The 26,655-nt window shown below is 36.1% G+C and overlaps 1 protein-coding gene across 2 annotated transcripts in view; it reads left to right on the forward strand.

Moving 5' to 3' along the window:
• Positions 1-26,011, forward strand: part of CIR1 (corepressor interacting with RBPJ, CIR1) — a 37,246-nt gene extending 11,235 nt beyond the window's left edge. For both annotated transcript variants that reach the window (XM_020887558.2, XM_070475998.1), the window contains 5 exons: positions 480-528; positions 1,325-1,442; positions 22,372-22,478; positions 23,851-23,936; positions 24,990-26,011. In XM_020887558.2, the coding sequence (XP_020743217.2) occupies positions 480-528; positions 1,325-1,442; positions 22,372-22,478; positions 23,851-23,936; positions 24,990-25,662 (1,033 nt within the window). In that variant the 3' untranslated portion in view covers positions 25,663-26,011. The remainder of the gene's footprint in view (positions 1-479; positions 529-1,324; positions 1,443-22,371; positions 22,479-23,850; positions 23,937-24,989) is intronic.
• Positions 26,012-26,655: the final 644 nt, after the last annotated feature.

Consider the following 26,655-nt stretch of genomic DNA (forward strand, 5'->3'; position numbering starts at 1 on the left):
TTCCTTCTCCAAAAGGAACTATAGAAAGAAAGAAAGTGAAGTAGCTCAGTCGTGTCCTACTCTTTGCGACCCCATGGACTGTAGCCTACCAGGCTCCTCTATCCATGAAATTTTCCAGGCAAGAGTGCTGGAGTGGGTTGCCATTTCCTTCTCCAGTTTTATCTGATATCCCATCCTATGTTGCTTTTTATTCACCAGAGAAGGAAACTAATGTGAAAAGTTATTTTTAATGATTTTTCTTATGTAGCTAATTTGCTTGATCATAGTCTTTAGCTTTATTTTTGTCATTTTTTTAAAATCACGGATTATCAGACTGGATACTTGATAATAAAGTGGTGTTTGGAAATACTAAATAGATTTTATGGTTGTATTTATTTACTAAAGTTGTACATTTCATAATTTACTTAGAACTATAAGACTATTTTTAGTTTAATTATTATTATTATTAATATTGTTTGTACATTTTCTCTCCTTAATAGATATGCCAAAGATGACATGAACATCAGAGATCAGCCCTTTGGTATTCAGGCAAGTGACACATTTATTCTGTAAGAATAATTTTTTCAAAATAAACTCTTCTTTATATTGTTGTCCAAAGGTATTTAAGCTGAAAAGGGGCTCTATGGTTTCTGTTTGTATCAGATAGTAGAAGGACTCGGAGAGAAAACATTAAATGTAGCAAAGATGCAAATCCAAATATCAAATCATGATAAAAGATAGGATTCAAAATTTTATAGTGAGGGCTATAATGAAAATGGTCTCTGCAGTTTTCAAGGAATTTGGAGAATTAGCTCATGGTCAAAAAATAAAACTTTTTGAACACTGCCGTACTTACTCGTTTACATATTATTTGTGGGTGCTTTCCTGCTATATTGGCAGAGTTGAGTGGTTGCAACAGAGACCTTTGGCCCATACAGCCTAAAATATTTGCTGTCTGGCTTTTTACTGGAAAAGTTTGCTAGCCCTTGGTTTAGGAAGTTGAAACCTCAAAGATTAACTTTTTTTAAATTAGAGAATTCCAGATTGAGACAGGACATCATTCTTTTTTGGTGTTTTACCATTTCCTTTTGAATTACATTGTTTTATTGCCACCAGGTAACACTAAAAAAGAAATAGGATTCAGCTGAACTTTTAGACGCAGTTTATAGTAAAAGATTTTAGTGTTTGAATTACTTTAACCAAATATATGTGGAGTCTCTTTCCTTGGAGATCTTTTAAAAACAAGACTGATTTCACTTAAACTCTACAAGGAGTAAGGAGTTGAACAGTGGTTAGGTTCTTAGTATTTTAATAACCAAAATAATTAATGTTTACTATTTCTCAGGTTCGAAATGTGAGATGCATTAAATGTCACAAATGGGGTCACGTCAACACAGATCGAGAATGTCCTTTGTTTGGTCTTTCTGGGATTAATGCAAGTTCAGTTCCCACTGATGGCTCAGGTAGGCACTGGACATAATTTGTTTGTTCTAGAATTTATATAGAGGACAAACAAAGCTAAAGTAACTGTTTTTTTTAAGTCTGTCTTGTTATTGGTTTGATTTGGTTTGGTTTGGTTTTATGGGGTTAGGTCACATTTCCAAAATGGTCAATGGAAAACTCTGATTATATGTTTTGAATATGAAATTCTTTGTATTAGGATTTAATTTTTCTAGCTAAGGACCCTATGAAATTGATGTTAAAAGTAACAGATATATTAAACATCATTTATCAGGTTGGTAACCTAACAATCGAAGGAAGAAATGCTTGTTTCTCATATTTATGTCCTCCTGAGCTTTAAGACTAAGCTGAACTAGAAGCCACAATTGCAGTTTTTGTTTCAGAGAGAAAATTGAATTTTAAAAGATGTTAAATATGTTAAAATTAATTTTTACATGAAAGTTATTTACCTTCCTGCCTGTTGTTGTCTACTTAAGAAAAACTGGTTGAATTTGGTGTAAATCATTTGAGTTCTTTTTATAAGAAGATATTAAAACTGAGAAGTTTTAACTTAAATTTCTCAGTGCCTTGTTAGTATGTTGTTCAAACAGACACACTAATCCAACAATAATTCTTAGTGAATCATAATAGCAATAACCTGCTTAACCCTGTAACCTTAAGTCATTTCACTTTTTATGAGTTTCAATTCTTCATTTTAAAATAAAGGATGATAGTATAACTCAAGAGATTTTCCACATTTTTTTAAACAGCTGTAGAACCTTTAAAAATTTTTTAAAAATCCTACATGTAATCCAAAGTAAGCCTCTTGACTAGGGTGAAAGAGAAGAGTAAAAAAGTGGGCTTAAAACTCTGTATTAAAAAAACTTTAGATCAAGGCATCTGGTCCCATCACTTCATGGCAAATAGAAGGGGAAAAGGTGAAAGCAGTGACAGATTTCCTCTTCTTGGGCTCTAAAATCACTGCGGGTGGTCACTGAAGCCATGAAATTGAGACAGTTACTTCTTGGCAGGAAAGCTATGACAAACCTAGACAGTTTTAAAAAGCAGAGACATCACTTTGCCAACAAAGGTCCATATAAGTCAAGACTATGGTCTTTCCAGTAGTCGTGTGCAGATGTAGGCTGGAAAGTAAAGAAGGCAGAGTGCTGAAAAATTGATGCCTTTGATCTGTGGTGCTGGAGAAGACTCTTGAGAGTCCCTTGGAAAGCAAGGAGACCAAACCAGTCAATCTTAAAGGAAATCAACCCTGAATACTCTTTGAAAGGATTGATGCTGAAGCTCCAATACTTTGGCCACCTGATGTGGACAGCTGACTCATTGGAAAAGACCCCGATGCTGAGAAAGATTGAAGGCAGAAGGAGAAGAGGACGGCAGAGGATGAGATAGGTTGGATGGCTCACTGATTCAATGGACATGTACTTGGGCAAACTCTGGGAGATGGTGAGGGACAGGAAAGCCTGGCGTGCTACAGTCCATGGGAATCACAAAGAGTCGGTCATGACCTGGCAACTAAACAACAGCAGTCCCAGATGTAGAACATATAAAGGCAGAGCTGCTCTATTGAAGCAAAAGCTCTAGGCATGAAGCTCTGTCCTCAGCTAATCTCGGCCTCTGATGCACCTCTTTGGACTCGGTGAGGCTTCCACTGCCACCTCTGAGCTCAAGGTTCACCCTCAGTCAGCAGATGGCCTTCAGGCTCTCTTCTGTAACTAGAGATCAGGCTTACTTCCAGCAGGCCAGATGCAGGCTGTTGGACTCAAGATGCTAGTTCTCATATTAGGAGTTTAGGAATTTGATCCATTGTCAAGTTTGACACTGTTTCATTAGTGGTGTTATGAATGTCAGGATGGGTAGAGGAAGTACACACAAAATATTACACGTGAATTTTTTAAAATCCTTATCTCTCTTTAAAACATTTTTAAAAACCACCTCTTAAGGACCTCCCTGGGTCTACTGGTTAAGAATCTGCCTGTCTGTGCAGGGGACATGGGTTCTATCCCTGGTCCAAAAAGATCCCACATGCCATGGGGCAACTAAGTCATGTGCCACAACTACTGAAGCCCATACATCCTGGAGCCTGTGCTCTGCATCAAGAAGCCCCAGCACTGCAACTGGAGAGTAGCCCCCACTCCCACAACTGGAGAAAAAAAAGCCTGAGGACCTTACCAACAACCCAGAGCAGCCAAAAAAACCACACATTTTAAGTAGAGGGAAAATTACTCAGTGGTAAGAGAATATGGATACAGACTCTTTGGTGTGACGATCTCTGACAAAAGAGCATCCTGCTGATGCCACAGTGCAGGTGCTTTTAAAACCCCACATACTAGCTCCCTCTCCCCTGCCCTCACTCAACTGGTGAAAGAAGGGAGAAAAGTCATCAAAGAAATAAAGCCCCAAAGGAAAGGAAGGTGGAGTAGGATGAAGAACCCATTAGCACAGACACCTCTGAGCTCTCCTTTTGGTAGTCCCAGGGATCTGTTGTTAGTTTGAAAGGTGTATTTTGTTTTCTGGAGGGGTTACATCTTTCTCATATTTCCCTTCGCTCCATCCTCGTGGTGCCCTTCCAGCTGAATGACTTATGTGTTGGCTATGAAGCGGCAGTGTCAGTGCTGTCTTTGTTCTTCAGCCTTGTCTTACTCTGATCTGCTTGGAGAGAATGAGTAGGACGAACACTGGGATACTAGGAGACTAGGGTATAGACTATAGACTGGGATAGCCCTTTATTTGGTAATTGATACACCTACTTTTTCTTGAATCTATTTAGAAAGTCTACTAACAACAACCAAAAGAACTTACACTAAAGATTTAAAAGCATGACACATGCAGTGTTAGAGCAAGTATGATAAAATGAACATTTTAATCCACTACTGATAAAGTGGAGATAAATTGATAAATTTGAAGAGTCATTTGATGTATCAAAAACCTTAAGAACATACATATCATTTTACTCGAAATTCAACATCCAGGAATTTATAGTAAGAAAGTGATAAGGTAGATGCCCAAAGGTTTATAGTAGTGAAAGATTAGAAATAACCCTAAATAAACCTAATCAGTAAAGGGTTGGTAAAATAAACTCACTCATTTATTCAGCAATTAAGTATGGAGTAGTTACTCTGTGTCAGGCATTTTTCTAGGTTCTTGGAATATAGCCCCAAGACAGAAGTTCTTTCATTCTATTGGGAATGACAGAAAATAAACTAATAAGGAAGTACTATGCATTTATAAATTCTGTGATGAGAATTACATTGGATACTGTGGTAAGAACTAATTGGGGAATAACTAGGTGAGGTGGTCAGGAAGGGCCACCTCTGAGGAAGTGATATTAGGCTGAGACCTAGATGACAGGACAGTGCAACCATCTATTTGATATCTCAGGCCAAAGGAACAACTGTCCACACAGAAGGAACTATAAATTCAGACTGTGAAGGTGTGGAGGTATGTAGATGCCTGATTTGAAACCCCTGCTGTCTACTTAGTAGCCATGTGACTTCAAGCAAGCTGTTAACTCCTCTGTGCCTCAGTTTTCGGTGTCTGTAAAATAGATATTATACTAGTACCTACCTCATAAGGTTGTTATGAGAACTAAATGAGTTAATACATATGTAATGCTTAGAATAAATAGCACCTAGCACATAGTAAGCACTTTATTAGTATATTTTTAAAAAATTAAGTATGGAAAAAAAAATTACGGGATTTCCCTGGTGGTTCAGTGACTCCATGCTTCCACTAAGACTCCATGCTTCCACTGCAGGGAACATGGGTTTGCTCCCTGATCAGAGATCCAACATGATGCGCGGCATGGCCAAAAAAATATATTAAAAAATAAATTAATTATGGAATTAATTGGAATACCAGTGTAGCCAAACTGGAATACCATATAGCCATTAGATAAGATATATGAACTGAGCTGTTGATCTGTGTTGACACATGAGGATGTACCAGGATATAGCAGGTAAAAAAAAGAGGAAGCAGTATTTCAAATTTCTTAAATCCTGTCTTACTTTTCTAAGAATACCTCAAAGCACTGAACTCTATGAGAGATTAAGGTAAAAATAGATCAGTAACTTTCACTATCTATGATACCACATAAGATGAAAGTTACTGATCTATTTCTGATGTACCGTCCAAGTTGAAAACCATCAGCTTCAACTATATGTAAGAACAACTGAAGGTTTGGGAAATAGGTCCTTGTTTGTTTAAATTATGTTTTACTAATAATACATGGTCATGAAATTGTCCCATGGGAATAGTCATGGATATGTCCCAAGGTTTTGTTGTAAAGCATTGTGTAAGAGAACCTAAATAAATAATAAAAGAATATTACATGAATAATTATGGGATATTGTCACACAGGAATCCTATACTATGCAACCATTGAAAAATGATAGGAAGATTTCTTAATGAATGGATATTGTTTATAACATTTGGTCAGATAAAGCAGATTATAAAACAAGGTAGCTAGCTACATGGATTCCATTCATTTTTCTCTTTACATCTTTAAGTAGACATATAGAGAGATGCTTTTAGAAAAATAAAAATGCCTGGAAGGAGATAGACTGAAATATTAACAGTGGTTATACATTTATAATTTTTAAATGAATATTAGAGGAATTAAAACTTACACATAGAAATAAATTATTTAAAATGATATTGTTCACTTAATGCCTTTTAAAGTTTGACCTGAATTTAGCAGTACCACTTAACTAACATTAATAGAAACTCCTAAAGGGTTTCTCAAAAACAAAATCAAAAATACTATGCTGTATCAAATAGGAAAGCAAATAATGATGTTATATTCTGAATTTGAATGTAATGAAAAATAAACTGGCCAATTTCCTAATCCACTTGCTGATTCAAGCTAAAAAATCTTTTCATTTATAAAAAACCACCTATTGAATAATGTCTCACCAGTGAATAGAGATTATTTTTGCAATAAGGCAATTTCAGTGGATGTGGTTATCATGGGATAATCACACCCCTGGGGTACAGCCTTGTGCCTGTAATCTCCCAGGAGTGTAATTATTTCATGATAACTGCACCCCCTGGTGTTACATTATTTCTATTATGAAATTCTTAGTTTAGTATATAAAGTAACTTACTTTGATCACTGGAAACTGCAAGGTGCTGTTAGAATATTCCAGCTGTGAGGTTTACAGGGACAAGCTATAAGATTTACTTCTCCTTTACAAAGTTAAATTAGGCAATCAAAATACTTCTCTTGGCTAAGCTGGTTTAGAATATCTTTTCTACTGATAAGATCATCTTAACTTTGTAAGTTTTTGTACACTCTAGGTACATCAAAATTATATATAAAACTTGTAAGCTTCAGTGGTGACTTAATATTTGTAAAATATTTTTATAGTACAACATAACTAAATGCCTGGCCCACTGGCCTTTTGTTTATGCTCTGTAGGCCTTACTCCTGTCATTGCCTCTTACCTTCTGTTGCTTACTCATATTTTTAATGTAAATTGAAACTAGCATTTTTTTAGATACATAGTGGAGCTTTTCTTTTTTTGGCTTTAATAGAGTGAATGGTCACATATATCTGTATGTCTCTTAATTTTTTGTTTGTTTTGTTTCAGTCTTGTTTGTGTTTTTTCTTAATAGACTTTATTTTTTAGAGCAGTTTTAGGGTCGTAGCAAAATTGAGAGAAAAGCACAGCGACTTCCCATATACCACCTGCCCCCACAAATACGTAACCTCTCCCGTTATCAGCATCCCCCATCAGAGTGGTACATTTGTTGTAGTTGATGAACCTACATTGACACATCGTCATTATCCAAAGGCCATAGTTTACCATAGGTCTCACTCTTGGTATTCTGCCTTCTGTACGTTTGGACAAATGTATGATGGCATGTATCTACCCAGTATAGTCTCATACAAAGTAGTTTCACTGCCCTAAAAAATCATCTGTGCTTTGAGCATTCGTCCCTCCCTCCCTTCTAATCCCTGACAACCACTGATCTTTTTACTCTCTCCATAATTTCACCTTTTTCTGAAGGTCATGTTGGTGGAAGCATACTGTATGTAGCCTTTTAAGATTGGCTTCTTTCACTTGTGTATGTTAAGACACTTCAGTTGTGTTTGACTCTTTGCGACACTGAACTGTAGTCCCCCAGGCTTCTCTCTCCATGGGATTCTCCCTCCAGGCAAGAATACTGGCATGGGTTGCCATTTCCTTCTCCAGGGGATCATCCCAACCCAGGGATCAAACCCATGTCTCTTATGTCTCCTGCGTTGGCAGGTGGATTCTTTACAACTAGCATCACTGGGGAAGCCCTTCTTTAACTTAGTAATATGCATTTAAGGTTCCTCCATGTCTTTTCATGGCGTATTAGCTCATTTCTTTATAGTGCTGAATAATAGCCCATTGTCTGGATGTACCACAGTTTATTGATCCATTCACCTGCTGAAGCACATCTTGGTTGCCATGTTTTGACAGTTACAAATAAAGCTGCTGTATTAACATCTACATGCAGGTTTTTATGTGGTTATAAGTTTTCAACTTGTTAAAGTAAATATGAAGGAATGTAATTGCTGGATCATGTGGTAAGAATATATTTAGTTTTATAAGAAGCTCCCAAACTGTCTTCCAAAGTAGGGCACCATTTTGCATTTCCACCAACAATGAATGAGAGCTCCAGTTGCACCACATCCTCATCAGCATTTGGCATTGTCAGTGTTAGGAATTTTGGTCATTCTAGTTGGTGTAGAGTGGTATCTTGTTGTTTTATTTTGCACTTCCCTGATGACATATTATTCAGCACATCTTTTTATATGCTTATTTGCCATCTGTATATCTTCTTGATGAGGTGTCTGTTAAGGCCTTTGGCCCACTGTTTAAAACTGGGTTATTTTCTTATTGTTGAGTTTTAAGAATTCTTCATATAACTGGGGTATCAATCCTTTATCAGATGTGTCTTCTGCAGATATTTTCTCCAGGTTTGTGGCTTGTCTTTTCATTTCTTTGAAAAATGTTTTTTTAACAGCTTTATTGAGTTACAGTTTATATACCATACAGTTCACCCATTTGAAGTATACAGTTCAATGGCTTTGAAGTTGTGCACCCATTAGGATGGTCAATTTTAAAACATTTTCATTTCTTCAGAATGAAACCCCACATTCCTCGGTTCTCATCCCCAGTCTTCCCCAGTCCTAGGCAAGCATTTGTCTACTTTCTGCTTTTTTTTTTTTTAATTGCCTGTTCTGGAAATTTCATATAGACAGAATCACACAATATGTAGGAAAGAAAAATTTCACACTTTTACACACAATTGCCTTGCTTCTGCCTACCCTAGTCACATAGCTCCCAGTGTCCTCTCTCCAGTCTTCCAGTGTCACCTTCCTTACATGCTGATGTACACCAGTATGCACAGAGCCAGGAAGCTCATCCGTGCCGTATAGAGTTTTCATTAGGGATTAATTACATAGGCGTGGTTTGCTGAATCAGTGGCCATGTGGTTGAACTCAATCTCTTGTCCCTCTCCCTTCCCCTGGAGGTCAGGCTGACATGTGGCTCAAAGCTCCAACCCTCTAATCCCATGGTTGGCCTTTCTCCTGTGGCCGGCTCCATCCTGACTCGTCTCCTTGGCATAAGCGTTTTAGGGGCTCACCATGACACTTTATCACTCAGGAAATCTCCAATATTTAGAGGCTCCCTTCCACAAATTGGGGACAAAGGCTCCCAAGTTCTTTATTATACAGCAGTTGTATTTTCATTTAGTTCAAAATACTAAGTTTCTCTTGAGATTTCTTCTATCTGTGTGTTATTTATAAGTGTGTTTATTTAATCTCCAAATATTTTGAGATTTTCTGGTGATCATTCTATTACTGGTTTCTAGTTTAATTCCATTTTGGTCTCAGAGCACTCTTTGTATGATTTCTGTTCTTTTATAAATGTTAAGGTTATGGCTCAGAATGTAGTCTTGTTCGTAAAAAAAAAAAAAGAATGTAGTCTTGGTGACTCTTCCATATGAGCTTGAGAAAAATGTATATTCTGCTTTGATTGGTTGAAATACTCAATAAATAACAACTAGATCCAGTTGATGGGAACTGTGCTATTCAACTATGTCCCACTGATTTTTTGCCTAGTAGATAGAGGAGTCCTGAAGTTTGCTCCAACTGTAAGAGAGGATTTGTCTATTTCTAAAAACATTTATATTAGTTTTGGCCTCACATATTTTAATACTGTCTTACTAGGTGCATACACATTTGGATTGTTATGTCTTAGAGAATGTGCCCTATTTTCATTATGTAATTGTCTCTGTTTATCTTTCATAAAGGATTGGTCTGAAAGCATATTCCTTGGTCTGAAATATGCTTTATCTGAAAATAATGTGACACTCCAGCTTTATTTTATTAGTGTTAGCATGATATATCTTTCTCTGTATCCTTACTTTTAATCTGTCTTTTTTTTCCCTCAGTGTCTTTAAACTGGGTTTCTTTTTTTTTTAAAGACTGAAAATTTTTATTGAAAAGTCACATAATCAAGGCAGTCAAAACTAAAAGTTAAAAAGCATAAACATTACAGAAACAAAAATGAAAACAATCTCTATGTAGTTTTTGTATCTACCTAATAGTTCCAGAAAAACATCTATTTCTGCTTTATTGACTATGCCAAAGCCTTCAACTGTGTGGATCACAATAAACTGTGGAAAATTCTGAAGGAGATGGGAATACCAGACCACCTGACCTGCCTCCTGAGAAATCTGTATGCAGGTCAGGAAGCAACAGTTTGAACTGGACATGGACCAACAGATTGGTTCCAAATAGGAAAAGGAGTACGTCAAGGCTGTATACTGTCACCCTGCTTATTTAACTTATATGCAGAGTACATCATGAGAAACGCTGGGCTGGAAGAAGCACAAGCTGGAATCAAGATTGCCGGGAAAAATATCAATAACCTCAGATATGCATATGACATCACCCTTATGGCAGAAGGTGAAGAGGAACTAAAAAGCCTCTTGATGAAAGTGAAAGAGGAGGGTGAAAAAGTTGGCTTAAAGCTTAACATTCAGAAAACTAAGATCATGGCATCTGATCCCATCACTTCATGGGAAATAGATGGGGAGACAGTGGAAACAGTGTCAGACTTTATTTTTTGGGGCTCCAAAATTACTGCAGATGGTGACTGCAGCCATGAAATTAAAAGACGCTTACTCCTTGGAGGGAAAGTTATGACCAACCTAGATAGTATATTAAAAAGCAGAGACATTACTTTGCCAACAAAGGTCTGTCTGGTCAAGGCTGTGGTTTTTCCAGTGGTCGTGTATGGATGTGAGATTTGGACTGTGAAGAAAGCTGAGCACCGAAAAATTGATGCTTTTGAACTGTGGTGTTGGAGGAGACTCTTGAGAGTCCCTTGGACTGCAAGGAGATCCAACCAGTCCATCCTAAAGGAGATCAGTCCTGGGTGTTCATTGGAAGGACTGATGCTGAAGCTGAAACTCCAGTACTTTGGCCACCTCATGCAAAGAGTTGACTCATTGGAAAAGACCCTGATGCTGGGAGGGATTGGGGGCAGGAGGAGAAGGGGACGACAGAGGATGAGATGGCTGGATGGCATCACCGACTCGATGGGCATGAGTTTGAGTAAACTCTGGGAGTTTGTGGTGGACGGGAGGCCTGGCATGCTGCGATTCATGGGGTCACAAAGAGTCGGACATGACTGAGCGACTGAACTGAAGAGTTTTAATTCTGATTTCATGTAAATAATTGTCTAGCAATTAATAAATCAATTTTAATAAAACTGAAAGATCAAAAGATACCTTCAGCAAGTACTAAATCATACTGCTGATGTAATGCTTTATTACTTTATTTTATTATTTGTTTATTTTAATCTTAAATGGAACAATAAGCAGTTAAGGATAAATTCCAGTTTTAAAAGATGCTTTAAATTCTGTAAAATGTTCCACATATGCACTGAATTTGGTCAAGTGGTCTCACAGAAGGTCTGACGGATGATGGAGTCAAGAGCCATGACTCCCTCACTGGAAGGGGCCGAGTGCCTGGAGGGAGAACCAACGGCAGGCATGGATAAGTCTGCAGATGAAGGAAGGCAAGGAAGGGTGGAGGAGTTCTTTCTCACAGCTTCCTTGTGATGTAGGAGGTGAGGTTATTGACAAAGAGGGATTGGAAAGAGGTGGGGCTTAGGGATTTAAGAATAATACAGTCTGATGGAGGGTTGAGAGCCAACTAGGTAAACACAGCACAGTAAACTGAGGCAGGACTAGACACCACTTTTTAAGACACCCTAAACTAGGTTTCTTGTAGGCAACATATAAGTTGTATGTTTTTTTAATCTATTATGGATACAATTGGATTAAGATCTGCCATATTTATAATTGTTTTCTATTTGTCTCCCTTGTTCTTTTTGTCTTCCATTCTTTCCTTTCTCTGGTTTTAATCAAGTATTTTATGTGATTCCATTTTCTGTCCTCTCATAGCATATCATCTATGCTTAATTGTTTTTTAATTTTAGTTGCTGTCCTAGAATTTCCAGTATACATTTAGAACTAACCTAAGTCCACTTGCAGGTAACTGTACCATTTCACACGTAGTACCAGTGCTTATAACAGTCTTACGCCAGTCTTATGACAGAGTAAACCAATTGGGTGCAATTCCTTCCTCCTGTCTCTTGCAACATTGCTGCATATGTTTCCTTTATCCATAGTTATTAATATAATGCATCCAGTTTATTACTGAAGTTATCATTTTAAATAAGGTGTTATCTGTTAGATCTTTTAAGAATAAGAACAATAAAATATTTATCTTGTATTTCTTCTTTTGAAGGATAATTTACTGGATACTGGGTAATTTCTATACTAGTGGGTTTTTCCTTTCAACCTTTAAATATTTTAGTCTACTCCTTACTTGCATGGTTTCTCAAGAGAAGTCTCATAGGATTCTTATCCTTCTCCCTCTCTTAAGTTTTTTTCCCCCTCTGACATCTTTCATCTTACTCTGCATCTTTGATTTTCTGCAGTTTGAATATCATATCCCTGGTATGGATTGTTTTGTATTTATACTGCTTGGTGTTCTCTGAACTTCCTGGATTTGTGTTTTGGTGTCTGTCATTAGTGTTGAAAAATCTTGTCTATTATTATTTCAGATTTTTTTTCCCATTCTTTTCCCTTATCTCTTTCTGGTATTCCTATTGTACGTATGTTACACCTTTTGTAATTGTCCTACAGTTTTTGGATATTCTGACTCCCTCAAGCCCATTTTTAAAAAAAATTTTCTATTCAGTTTGAGAAGCTTCTGTTGACCTATCTTAAAAGCTTATTGATTCTTTCCTCAGGTATGCCTAGTCTGCTGATGAGCTCATCAAAGGCATTCTTTATTTCTGTTAATGTTTTTTTTTTCCCCTATCATTTCTGTTAGATTCTTTCTCAGAGTTTCCATCTCTCTGCTCACATTACCCATCTGTTTTGCATGTTGTCCACTTTTTCTGTTAGAGCCCTTAGCATATGAATCTTGTTATTTTAGATTCCCGATCTGATAATTCCAGAATCTTCATTATAGCTGAGTTTGATTCTGATGCTTGCTTTGTCTCTCCAGACTATGGTTTTTGCCTCCTAGCAAACTTAAAATTTTTGGTTGAAAGCCAGACATACTGTATCAGGTAGACAGAACCAAGGTAAATAGGCCTTTAGAGTGACCTTTTGTGTTTACCTGGCTAGGAGTTAGATTCTATTTACTCTTTGTTGTAGCTGTAAATTTTAAAGGGTAAATTTCCTCTGGTGTCCTTATTTTTGTCTCCTCTGTTATCTTTGGGTTTTCCTACAGATTCTGTTAGTAGAGGCTGAGCCTGGCTTCAGTTGCAATCCGTTGATTTACAGGAACCCTACTGATGCAGCGGTAAGATATGAGGGAGAGAAGGGGAAACATTCCGTCAGTATAATTCGATGACTAAGTTTCCCTCTTTCAGTGAGCCTCTACCCCTGGGCTGCAACCTTCACAAACGTTTCTCAGCTTTTTCCCTTCGCCTCCTACAGCTTCTCTCTTCCCTCACATAGGTTATTGTGGTTGTTGCTTGGTCAGTAAGTCATGTTCAACTCTTTGCGACCCCATGGATGGTAGCCCGCTAGGCTCCTCTGTCCATGGGTTTTCCAGGCAAGAATACTAGAATGGGTTGCCATTTCCTTCTCCAGGGAATCTTCCTAACCCAAAACTCTAACCCACGTCTCCTGCATTGGTAGGCAGATTCTTTACCACTGAGCCATAGCTTCCTTTGAGGTTAAGCACTTGTTCAAGGCAACAAAATGCTCTGGGCATATTTCAATATAGTTACTTCTCCCTTCCCACTATTGGAAGGGAAGTACAAGGGGATTGTTCTTTGGTGTTGACAGTGAGAACTTGATGGGGTTTGTGGAAGTAAAGCTCACAAAAGTGTTGGGGCCCCTTTAAGGTTGGGCCCCAGGAATTTTCATCTCTTATGCTAGTCCTTGCCCAGACTCTGGTAGTCGGTTATCGTCTAGGTATTTCTACCAGTTGCTGGCTGTTGGTGTCTGATCCAGATAAATTGAGTCTCTGTATTGCTTTTAAGTCTGAGTTGCCATATATTTAAAGTTACTTTGCCATTTTTTTAAACTTAGCTGTAATTTAAGAGTATTTGGAACTGACTATATGATACCATGGTAAATTTCACATTTCTAATAAAAGTAAATTTTAAATTCAAAATGGTGTCACTGGATATCTTGACATATACAAAATTTCTTTCTCTGTATCAATGCCTAAGTAAGAGTTCCAGCCATTCCTCTAACAGCCAAAATGATGTTTGGTACTTAATGTTTCAAGTGTCTTTATCCATTCTTGTTTATGCCAAAGCTTTTAGTGTGCTTAAACAATATGAAAATTAATAAATAGATTAAATTGAGGTATTGTTTTATGCTTGTTGCAAACATTTGTTTGCATGTCAGTACTCTTTTCCTTGCCTTATTTCCCCCAAGACTTGATTGAGTTTTTCTTGAAGAATCTTACACGAAGCTGTAGCACTGATAGCAGTTTTCTGCAACAGAGCACCCACATGCCGCCCCTCCATCTCTCCACCAGTCTTTCACGTGGGAGGAAGTTTTGTTGCTTGAGAACCTGTTCAGAAAATTTAACAAAATAATTGTCTGATCATTAGCTTGTACTAGAAAGACACCTAGGAACATGCTGGAGTGATTTTCTTTAGAAAGATGATAAACTCAGTTGACCATATGGCTTATCCCACTGTATCTGTTACTGAGTTCTTCTGTGTAATGCTTTGAAGAACTTGAATCCTCCCAGCATAGCCACTGAGACAACATTACATCTGATGGCAGAATTTTTTTTTTTAATCCTTCAACATAATTTTACTGCAGAAAAAGTATTACCAGAATCGCTTTAAAGCTAAGCTCCTCAAGTAGGCAGATATTGAGACTAATAATAAAGGGTTGACCTCAAAATAAAGAAGGAAGGTTAGACACCATTTCTTCTCTTCTTTAATATGTAGTTGTGTGGTTTTTTTGTTATGGAATTGTGTGAGTTCTTTGTATATTTTGAAAATTAAGCCCTTGTTGGTCATTACTCATCCATAAGATAGAATAAAATAATGCTCTTTGCAGCATATGGATGGACATAGAGATTATACTAAGGGAAGTAAGCAGACAAATATGATATCATTTGTATGTGAAATATAAAAAAATAGTATGGACTTATTTACAAAACAGAAATAGACTCACATAGGAAACAAAACTGTATGGTCACCAAAGGGTAACCAGTAAAACCTGTCAGTTCCTAGTATTTAAAAGGTCAGATCGATGCTCTTGACCAGTGAGTAATTTTGAACTGTCTGTAAGCACTGGTATAATTCAGTGATTAAATTTGTTGTTACACGATAACCCTATATGCAAAACAGAAAAAGAGACTCAGATGTATAGAACAGACTTGTGGACTCTGCGGGAGAAGGAGAGGGTGGGATGTTTCAAGAGAACAGCATCGAAACATGTATATTATCTATGGTGAAACAGATCACCAGCCCAGGTTGGATGCATGAGACAAGTGCTCGGGCCTGGTGCACTGGGAAGACCCAGAGGGATCGGGTGGAGAGGGAGGTGGGAGGGGGGACCGGGATGGGGAATACATGTAAATCCATGGCTAATTCATTTCAATGTATGACAAAAACCACTGCAATGTTGTAAAGTAATTAGCCTCCAACTAATAAAAATAAATGGAAAAAAAAAATTTGTTGTTACAGAGTGGCTGTGCCTTAAAATTCCGTTGATATTAACAAATTAATCGCAGTCCTGTTCTTTCAGTAAATGGCTCAGCTCTGTGTTAAAAGGCATCTGTGAGGCTAGTGGAGGCTAAACCTACCATAATCTCAGAGGGGTATTAATGATTCTCAGATCACAGTCATAACTCTTTTACATGACTCTTCCTGTTAATATCATTCCATCTACTCAAGGTCTGCCAACGTCAAGTAAAGGAAATTAGTGATTACCTGGGAAAAGGAGAATAAATGATATGTAGTCTACCTGGTCTAGGTAGTCTACCTACCTAGAAATAATAATTCTTCCCAAATCAAACTTAACATGAATCTTCATCACATTCCACTTATTTACACTGCCTATGTTTTGCCTTTTCCTGAATCTTATATTAAGAGTTTGAAAGTCAAACTCACTTTCTAATTCTTTCCTAGAAGGTATTGCTTTTCTGAAATAGGTACTGTATCTCATTTATCTTTGTATTCCCAATTCTTTGCACAATGTACATGCTTAGTAAATAATAGTTTAGTTAGTGACTGAATAGTTAGGCTTTGTTAACTATACTAAACATCATCTTATTTATCATCTTATTCTCTGAATATATCTTATAACACAAATTTACAATTTATATGTTTCCTATTCTTTTATATGAACTTTCCCAAAAAAGTTATAAGCTTGAAAGCAAAAACCAAGTTCTCTATTCTTTATTTCTCAAGTACCTAGTGAGATAAAATAATAAGCCCTCAGTAATACTTAGTATTGATTTGTAAAATCAGTTTCTATGTAAAATTACAATTCCTTATGCAGGGGTCTCTCCATGGTTGTAGAGAGACCTAGTTTAGAAATGTAGTGACAGTCTGTAGTAACTTAGTCATTCAGTAATTACTGTTGAATGTTGTTTGTGGTGGTTAGTCACCAAGCCGTGTCCGACTCTTTGCAACCCCATGGACTGTAGCCCACCAGGCTTCTCTGTCCATGGGATTTCCCAGGCAAGAATACTACAGTGGGTTGCTGTTTTCTTCTCCAGGGGATTTTTCCCACCCAGGGATCAAACTGATGTCTCCTGCATTGGCAGGCAGTTTCTTTATGCTGAGCCACCAGGAAAGATCCACTGTTGACTGACTTGATATATTTTTAAGTAAAATTCACTGGTCTTAAATGTAGTTTGAATTTGACAGATATATGCATCCATGTAACCAGTTTCTCCAACAAGATCCAGAGCATAGAGCATTGTTGTCACCCAGTAAATACCCTTCAGTCCCTTTCCAGTCGGCCTCTTCCACCTACAGCTACCACTCTTGATTTCTAATCCCATATGTTACTTTTACATGTTCATGATCTTCATATAGATGGACTCATCCAGTATGTGTTCTTCTTTGACTCAGCATAATGTTTTTGAAGTTCATGGATGCATTTCTTTTCAAGAGCGTTCATACTCTCATAACTTCTTTAAAAACCTAGTGCTGACTTCTAATACTTCGTATTCATCACAACACAAATGCTTTTTCTTTGTTCTCTAGGACTGTGAATTCACTTTATTATCTTTATCACTTTATCGTAATATTTAGTGATAGATGTATCATCACTGAAATATCTGCATGTAAATTAAGTTGAAAATGTAAAGACATAATCAAATGAAACTCAAATATCAAAGTTTTTTTTAATACAGAGTTTTTCACTAGCATACAATAAGAGTAGTTTTATCTGTCCTTGCTTTTGTGTATTTTCCAGATACACAAAAATGAAATGTTTAATTTTTCCTTTGTATTATATGTCTTAATAAAGATCAGATTAGCTTTCTTCAGTATGAACTTGGATAAGGGCAGTAAGAAACCCTATTGTTTCCAAGCTGAACTGGCAATGTGTCAGGAAAATTCCCAGTATGGAGCAGTTTTATTACAATTCAGTACAATTGGTTCTTGCATAACCTTTAGAAAATCATACATAAAACATTCTCATCTATATAAATAAAAATCACCCACACACTTTATTAATAGCTTTGTTCACTTTTTCCCTGGGACGTGTGCTGCACGCTCCTACTGTGCCCCCCTTTTCAGTCTTTTTTTAAGATAACTTTCTATAAGCTCTCTTTAAAGCAAAAAGGCTAGGTAATATTAGGAATCAAATACAAGTATAAGATAATTTCGATAACTCTCCCTCTTGATCACGTACCTAACTAGTGTTTCTAAGTGTCCTTTTTACATTTAGTGACAGGGAGTGTGGATTTTTCACAATGTATAGTCAGTTTAACTTCAAGAAAGAAAGAAGAAATAAATGTCGTACTTTACATGAAAATAAGAATCATAATTTATTTGTGATGTGTTTGGGAGTTTATTTTCAAACATATACATTTTTAAGGTTTTTGTCACTGTTAGTATGACCACAGTAAATAGCATGGTGAAAGCAAGAACATACCAAGTTGAAATCTCAGCCTTTTTTCCATAGTCTAGTTCGTTAGCAAAAATGTATTTGTTTTCAGGTGTCATTTTCCTGAATCCCAATTTTAGAAAACCTTCCATTATTCCCCTAACGTATGTGTTATAAAATACCCAGATAATTTAATAGTAAGCCTTTAGATCCAACTGCTAATTTTCAGGAAATACAAGGGTCAAAAGAACATTAAATGACATCACTGCCCAGAACGGGGGAAATTCTGCAGGAAAAATGACCCAGTTTCTTGAACAAATGAATAGCAATAAAGGGGGCATATGAGGAAAAATGGTTACTTTTTTTAGATTAAAAGGGATTTAAGATGTGTCATTTATACCTCAAAAAGAGAGAAGGAGAGGGAGAAAAATACTCTATCAAAAAAGAAACAAAAATACTTGGAGGTAGTAAATAAAACAAGAATGGTAAAATATTGATAATTGTTGAAGCTGTGTGATGAGTATATAGAGCTCTTTACATTATTCTGTCTAGGTTTGAGATTTTTCATTATATAAAGTTAAAATACACAGAACAAGAAAGAAAAAAATTGATCGCCATTGTCATCACAAACAAAATTATATTCACTCTAGGAATAGCATTTTAGTCCCAGCAAACAGTTGATGTTGTTCAATGCCCCAGTAAACAGTAGCATCCTATAAATTAAATTAGTATATTCGGGGGAAGGAGGGCAAAGTCTTTCTAATACAGCTATTCTTAACCTAGAACTCAGTGCTCTGTCTTCTCCCGCTGGATACCGTAAAATAGTAGAAGGTAATTCTTCTTTTGAAAGGAATGATGAATTTTGAAAGGAAGATCCCTCTGTCTTAGGAAGGGCAGATGGACCTAGGTTAACAGTGAAACACAGGAAGTACCTCTGCCTTTAGCGTTAGTCTTCCTCCTGTGCAGTGTGTGGCATTCACCTGGGACTCCTGCCCTCTAATTGTGAAGTCAGCGATAGGGCCTTTCTCACAGCCAGCCCTTCGGATTCCTATATTATTCTCTAATAAAATACCTATTTTACTACAGAAGATTTTTTACCTTCTGTTGCTTTTGCTTAGTTCTATAAAAATGAATGCTCTTAATGAACAAATTAAACCCTTCACAAACATAATTTTAATACAATATAATTTGCCTTCGGAGAATTTTTTTCTGTGACATTGACTTCATGGTATTTTTCTAGTAGAACAAAGTCTGGGTCTAATCAGGACACAGAACTGCATACTATAGTCACAATCAGTATTTTGATGCTTACCCACATATCATAGCAAAGCAAGTTTGCAAAATTAATGAATGCTGAAAACAGTTTCTTCCATGGACCTGCTTTGCTAATTTGGAACACTGGTTTTCAGGCTATGGAGGTTTAACCCAGCCTGGCTGAAGTGATCTAGAAAGGATCCCTCACAAATCTACATTTTAAAACAAATGCCCTTTTTTCTTGGAGAAGGAAATGGCAACCCACTCCAGTATTCTTGCCTAGAGAATCCTGTGGACAGAGGAGCCTGGTGGGCTGCCACCTATGGGGTCGCACAGAGTCGGACACCACTGAAGCGACTTAGCAGCAGCAGCAGCAGCCTTTTTTTCTGAGTTCTCTAGAATCATTCTGCCATAGCAAATTTAAGAGCAAACCAAACATTCCTAAACCCCAGCTACATGTATAATTTAAATTATTAAGGTATCCAAAAAAAGCAATCATTTTGCATTTGAACATATTTGTAAAATCTGTCTTTTTAACGTATCTGTATAATCTATTATATCAATTAAATTTTGAGCTCTCAGCTGGAGCCATGTCTGTCAGTTTAACTCTACCTAGCCACTATCACAATAACATGAAAGTATAAAGATATCTTGCTAAATATATCTTAGTTAAACTTGATATGTCACATCTTTCAAACCTAGAATTTGTGATGATAGAAGGAGAAAGTTTAAGTACCAAATGAAGTGAATAAGTCTGGGTTTTGAAAAATGTTACTATCAAGAACATTTTTTGTAAAAAAAAAAATACATATATATATATAAAATAATCCTAAACGGTTATAGCTACTGACAAAAAGATCGTTATTTTATTTATTGAGTACTGTTTGTTAATTCTTCACTAATCACTGTATTTAGAGTCATACAGTGTGAAAGTATGTGCTAAGCATATATACTATAAAATCTCAGTTAAGATTTTGGAGAAATACAAGTGGTGGAAGAGTAATGTTTGTTTCATAGCCTGTATAATCTCTGTCAGCCTGGGGAAAAAGAGATCATTTTCTTGAAGTGGTTGGAAGTACTGTAATAAAAAAATTTAAACCATGTTTTCTAATACATTTTATTAAAATTACCCATCTTTTGATGAAAACTGATGAAATCAGTACCCTCTCATCATAATGGCCAAAGCTCTTTAGCCCTTCACTGGAGTGCTTTTTATCCTAATTCTTAACATGTTTGCTTTCTGAATTCATTTAACATCTAAAAAGTTGTTGACAAAGAAATGTAGTTTTGACACTTCAGGAAAGACATTTTCTACTTTATAAAATTATGTTTCTACATGTGAAATTTGAGAAGGCACCAAAGTGAACAGTCTATAATTAATTTAAAGCTATTATATTAACACTTCAATGCATTTAGAGGCAATCCATACTAATATTTAAAATTCAGTTTTTTACTTAACATCTTATTATCAATATTATCAACCAAATTGAATAATTTTTCTTAAAGTCATTAAAGTAATCCACAGGAACTAATTGTATAAAAGAAACAAAAAATCGTGTTGTTTAAAAATGAAATATATCAGTCAAAGGTACTGCTTTATGATGTTTTTGTTTTCAATAAATAAGGGTTTTTCCCCCAATAAATTAAAGCATCACATTATTAATACTTCCCATACCAATAATAGGCTATTTTTCTAATTATCTCCCTAATACCTATAGGCAACTTTCAATTGTTTTTGCTAATATGACTAGAATGGTAATGCCCAGAGTCCAATAAGAGTTAGTGACCTACACCTGAACTTGTCTGACCAAACTTTTTACCAGAGAGAACAGATTTAAACTGTATTGCCTATTTCCTTTTGTTTTTTATGGTAACATGTAAGTGAGCTTGCAAATAAGTATCAATAGTTAAAAGACCAATAGAGCAGTTAAAAGAATAAAGAAATTAGATGATATATTCAATCAGCAAACTAGAATATCAGTTTCTGACTATTTCTCCATCCTCCCAGCTTCCCGTATGAATTCCTTGTTGGCAGGAACTGTCCTGTTCTTCCCTGTATTCCAGATACATTGCCCAGTGTAGTTCATTGGAGCCAATGTAATGATTTAGGCCAGAAACTTTTAAAAACCTTTCATGAAATGTCATTATTTACTACTGGCAGGGAAAACAAAGTGAAACTAGAATATGCAAAAGAAGGAGGAAAGAGTCTCTCTTATCTTACATAAATATAATAATGTTTGACGGAAGAGTACATATCTTTAAAATTTTTTTTATTTTTAATTATGTCTGTGTTTAGCCCATATTTTGTCTTTAGAGCATATTATGTTACCAAAACAAGCTCACTTTTCAAAAAGTTTGGGGATTTTGCTAAAGTGCAAACAACAGCTTATAGAAAATATAACACATACACACATATAACCAGCATAAAACTGCTTGTCACCAACCCCAAACTAATGACTAGAAGCTTCAAACTCTGGGTATGTATATGTGCAAGATTATAACTAAGGTACTTGATGGTTACTGATAGCGTGTGTGTGTGTGTGTGTGTGTGTGTGTGTGTGTGTGTGTGTGTCTATGAGTTCGCAACCACATGGCAATGAATTCAGTATTGGTATTTGATAAATAAGGGTTAGAAATTTTGAATTGGAAACTCGAATAATAAATTGCTCATGTACCTTTAAAAGTATCTCTTTTTAAATTGAATTCTTACTGAGAGAATAACTATTAAAAATTTAATTGCAAAAAAAATTTAATTGCAGTCTTTTAATCATTTTGCTTTGATTTTATACTGAAAACTACCAAGAAGATAACATTTAAGTGTATTTTTTTCACTATGACAAAGTTACATAAGAAGAGAATACCCTAGCATGTAAAGAAAAATGCAATTATTTTCTATTCTGAATCTCCAGACTGCTGTTTTAGAAAATCATATCTGATTATTTGCTCAGCAGAAGATTATTGAGTTGATTTAGCTGTGATTTTATTTAACAAAGCTTCAACTGCATTCCTACTGTGGAGTCCGAAAAAGGTAGAGAGATATAAATGATACATTCAAACTGTGATTTTTGTGAACAGGGCCATCGATGCACCCCTCGGAGCTAATAGCGGAGATGAGAAACAGTGGGTTTGCACTGAAACGAAATGTACTGGGGAGAAACTTGACCGCAAATGATCCATCACAGGTAATGATCTTTTTATCAGTAAGCTGAAAATGTCTATAAATCTAAATGTGATTGCTTGTGAATTGCTACTTAATGTTTTCCAATATGCATATATCCATAGGAAGGCAAGATAGAGTAAAGAAAATGCCTAAAATACATTTTGATTTTGCTTCTTTATTATTTTAACCTAAATGAGAAATTGTTTTTAAACCTATACTTTAATAAACAAAGCTGCTTCTCTGGGTTTTTGTGGATAAAATACCTAACTGATCTGGTGATAAGGTTGTTAACTTTTTCTTTCCTGCTAACTTACCCTGAAGTGATGTTAAACAGAACCAATGAGAAGAAGTGTATAAAAATAATGGAAAATATTTTAAACAGTTACTTGATTAAACTGTACATAGATCCAGAAATGGTTGAGTATGAAGGTTGTAGATGTTCTAATATAAACCATTTATTTCATTTAATGAGGAAACTGGAGCCCACAGAAGTTAAGTGATTCCCTAAGGTCATGTGGCTATTTAAAGACAGAGCTGAGACTAAAACCCAGACTCCCACCAGCATAAACTTCTACTGCTCTGAGAGAGTCACATTCCATCTCAAACATTGCTAGGGATTGTACGTACAACCTATCTACTGTGTAAAGTGAAGTGAAGTGTTAGTCACAGTCGTGTCCTAATCTTTGCAATCCCATGAACTGTAGCCCACCAGGCTCCTTTGTCAGTGGGATTCTCCAGGCAAAAATACCGGAGTGGGTTGCTGTTCCCCTCTCCAGGAGATCTTCCCCGCCCAAGGATCAAACCCCAGTCTTCCCCATTACAGGCAGATTCTTTACCTGAGAATACCAGAGAGCTCTGAGCCACCAGAGAAGCCCATTTATTATGTATATGTACTGTTTATATATTTAATAATGTACTGTTGAAATTATAAAGGCAAAAAGTGTGGGTGTTTTGACCTTCCTGTAAAGTTTGTGATCTTCCTGGGTTTTATGTTTCATTAAATTAAAAAGAAAATATTTAAACCCAGAAGTATTTCAATTCAAACTTAAGAGAGAATTGTAAAGCAATTGTCCTCCAACTAAAAATAAATACATTAAAAAAAAAATAACAGAAAGGTTAAAAAAAATAAAAACAAGAGAGAGTAGAAGCCATGCTTTAAACATTTTGTCTGTGTTTCTCTATCGTCCTCTCCTGATAAAGCAGTCATCTTAATCTCTTAGGGCATTATGATCCTCCTTGGCAGATAGACTACAAAATTTTTTGAATTCCTCTTTCCAATCCAAATGTCATACTCATCAACAGTATGTCCCTAATATAAAACTTATTTGTAAATGTTTCCTGACAACTAACTTGTTTTCTAATCTAGCAATTTTATGATGCTTTTGTTGACTTAGGAGTATGTTGCAAGCGAGGGTGAAGAAGATCCAGAAGTTGAATTTTTAAAGTCACTAACAACCAAACAAAAACAGAAACTCCTCAGGTGATTAAAAAGTATCTGTTTAATTAGTTCAACTACATTTTTTCTTATGTTTCATTTTAGTGTCATATTCAACTCTGATCCTGAGTTTAAGGTACTTAATTTATGTATCACATATATGTATTGATTTATTCTTCAGCTACAGTAATATAGTTTGTCTTTCAGGAATATGAAAATGAATGTAAGATTCTATACTCAGCTTATACCAACAGAGTCACTGCACTTTTCAGAAAATTTAATGTGGAAATAGATTTATTTGTAGGTTTTACTTTTCATAGTAGATTTATATATCTTTATATACAGTTTGTTCTTAGAAGATATTGTGGGCCATGTATTACTCTCTTTAATTTTGTATGATTTTATGAGGAACCCTGAAAATGCTAAAATTTAAAGTAAGTATGAATCATGTTAAACAGACTACCTCTGGATTAAAGAATCCAAGAAATGTCTGATGAGTCCAATAGAGGGAGCTCATGTTGTTTCAATATGTGGAGTTTTGAGGATGGCTGGACAGAATCCAGTGAGGACATTTTTAAATACAGTATTTTAAAATGTAAAAATATATTGTTATTCTGAATTTCTGGAGAATATTCTCTTGAATTTTGACTGTGTAATGTTGTTTAGTATTTCCATATTTTAAAATAGTACATACATAAAATTAATGTTCCATTGATTAGAGCTTTATATTTGAGTTTGCAGTTGGTCCAGCTAATGTTACAGACCTTTCTTTATGCTACAGTGACGATTATGTTGAATACTATATAATTCCCAATTCTTATTCAGTAAAAATAAATTTAATAGTCATTACTATAGAGGACAGTATACCTAGACAATTAATGTTTTTAAACTTATTGTGTATGTGCCTTGAATAATTTAAAAGGAAGAAAATTATTTGTTGTTTAATAAAAGTAAAAAATTTGTATTTGAACACCATTTTTTTTTAACACCACTTTTAATGTTTCTAAGAAACTGTATTGTCTATTCAAAATTTTATATTTATCAGTGAAAGGACAGACTATTTTTACATAGCCTATTACTATTTTTTTCTAATAACAGGAAATTAGATCGACTTGAGAAGAAAAAAAAGAAAAAGAAAAAAGATAGAAAAAAGAAAAAGCTTCAGAAGAGCAGAAGTAAACACAGAAAACATAAAAACAAGCCCTCCTCCTCCCCCTCCCCCTCCTCCTCCTCCCCACTCTCCTCCTCCTCCTCCTCCTCTAGTGACAGTTCAGAAAGCAGCAGTGAGAGTGACAGCAAAGGAAAGAAAGTCCAGAAGAAGAAAAGAAAGAAAAACAAGCGTTCAGGGAATCACAACAGTGATTCTGAAGAGACAGACAAGTCTAAGAAGAGAAAACGGGATGAAGACCGTTCTTGCAGTCGCAGTAACAAGGAAAAGCCTAAATTTTTAAAACAAGAGCGTTCTGGGGAGAACAGCAAATGGAGCCATTCTGATTCTGACAGAAAGCCCAGAAGCCATGACCAGAGTCCGGAGAAGAGAGGATCTGGAAGAAAGGAGAGGAGCAGCAGGAGCCAGAGCCGGGATGAGAGGAGTAGGAGAAGCCGAAGCAGAAGTCACGGCAGTTACAAGCCGAGAGAAGTAAGGAAACGGCCGCGGCGCAGTCCAAGTGAAGAGCGGGACAGAAGTGACACCAGATGCCGTGGCACGGATGCATACAGAGGAGGCAAAGTGCATAGAGAGCATTATCGGGAGATAAGCATACTAGAGTGACGCCAAAAGAACGGAGCAGAAGTAAAGAGTAGAGACTTAAACATGTGACAGTTAACTGAGAATAAATATCTCCACTTTTTTCTTGAATACCTTTAGCAAGGGCTAAATTGTATACAGTTGTCTTTCTGATAAGAAGCTCTATTTTAATTTTTCATCTCTGTAAACTTCCATCAAGTACAAAACTACATGAATCCCATAAGAATAAACTTTGCAAATATTTGTAAGTAATCTATTTGGAGGCTGTAAAAATATATTCTGTTGACACATGTTTCTTGTACCCTGTACTGAAATAAAAACCCCTTATTACTCTGTGACATTTTCATCATTAAAAGAATGACAGTACATTGAATGGATATAGTTTAATTATTTTTTTCAATTCACATTTATTACTTTTAAGATTTGAATTTACTTGAAGCCAAGTGTAATCACTGTAGAAATTCCCTGGTATGAATTAAGTAATGAATTGATCTGTATTACTTTAAGACTTTAAACTCCTTCCAGTTGTTTTGCTCTAGGCTAAGAAGCTAGTTACATTTGGATGATGTGTTAATTTTCTATGCTGTCTTAACAAATTACCTCAGTCTTAATGCAAATACAGTTCTGGAGATCAGAAGTCTGAAATGGGTCTCACTGAGATAAAATCAAGGTGTCAGCAGAGTTGGTTCGCTCTGGAGGCTCTGGGAAAAATCTGCTTGACTTTTCCAGCTTCTAGAGGCCACCTGCATTCCTTGGCTGCTGGCCCCTTTCTTCTGTCTTCAAAACTAAAGAAGTCGAGTCAAATTCTTACACCTAATTGCTCTGACACTTTGACATTCTGCATTGTTTTCTACTTTGGGGGACCCTTGTGATTACATTGGGCCTGTCAGGAGACTTGGATAATCGCCGTATTTCAGAATCAGCTGATTGGCAACCTTCATTCTGTCAGGAACTTTAACTCCCCTTTGCCATGTGACCTAACACCTTCACAGGCTCCAGGTTAGGACTGCTGTGTCA

This window comes from Odocoileus virginianus, chromosome 13, assembly GCF_023699985.2.
Source record: "Odocoileus virginianus isolate 20LAN1187 ecotype Illinois chromosome 13, Ovbor_1.2, whole genome shotgun sequence".
NCBI classification, from domain to species: domain Eukaryota; kingdom Metazoa; phylum Chordata; class Mammalia; order Artiodactyla; family Cervidae; genus Odocoileus; species Odocoileus virginianus.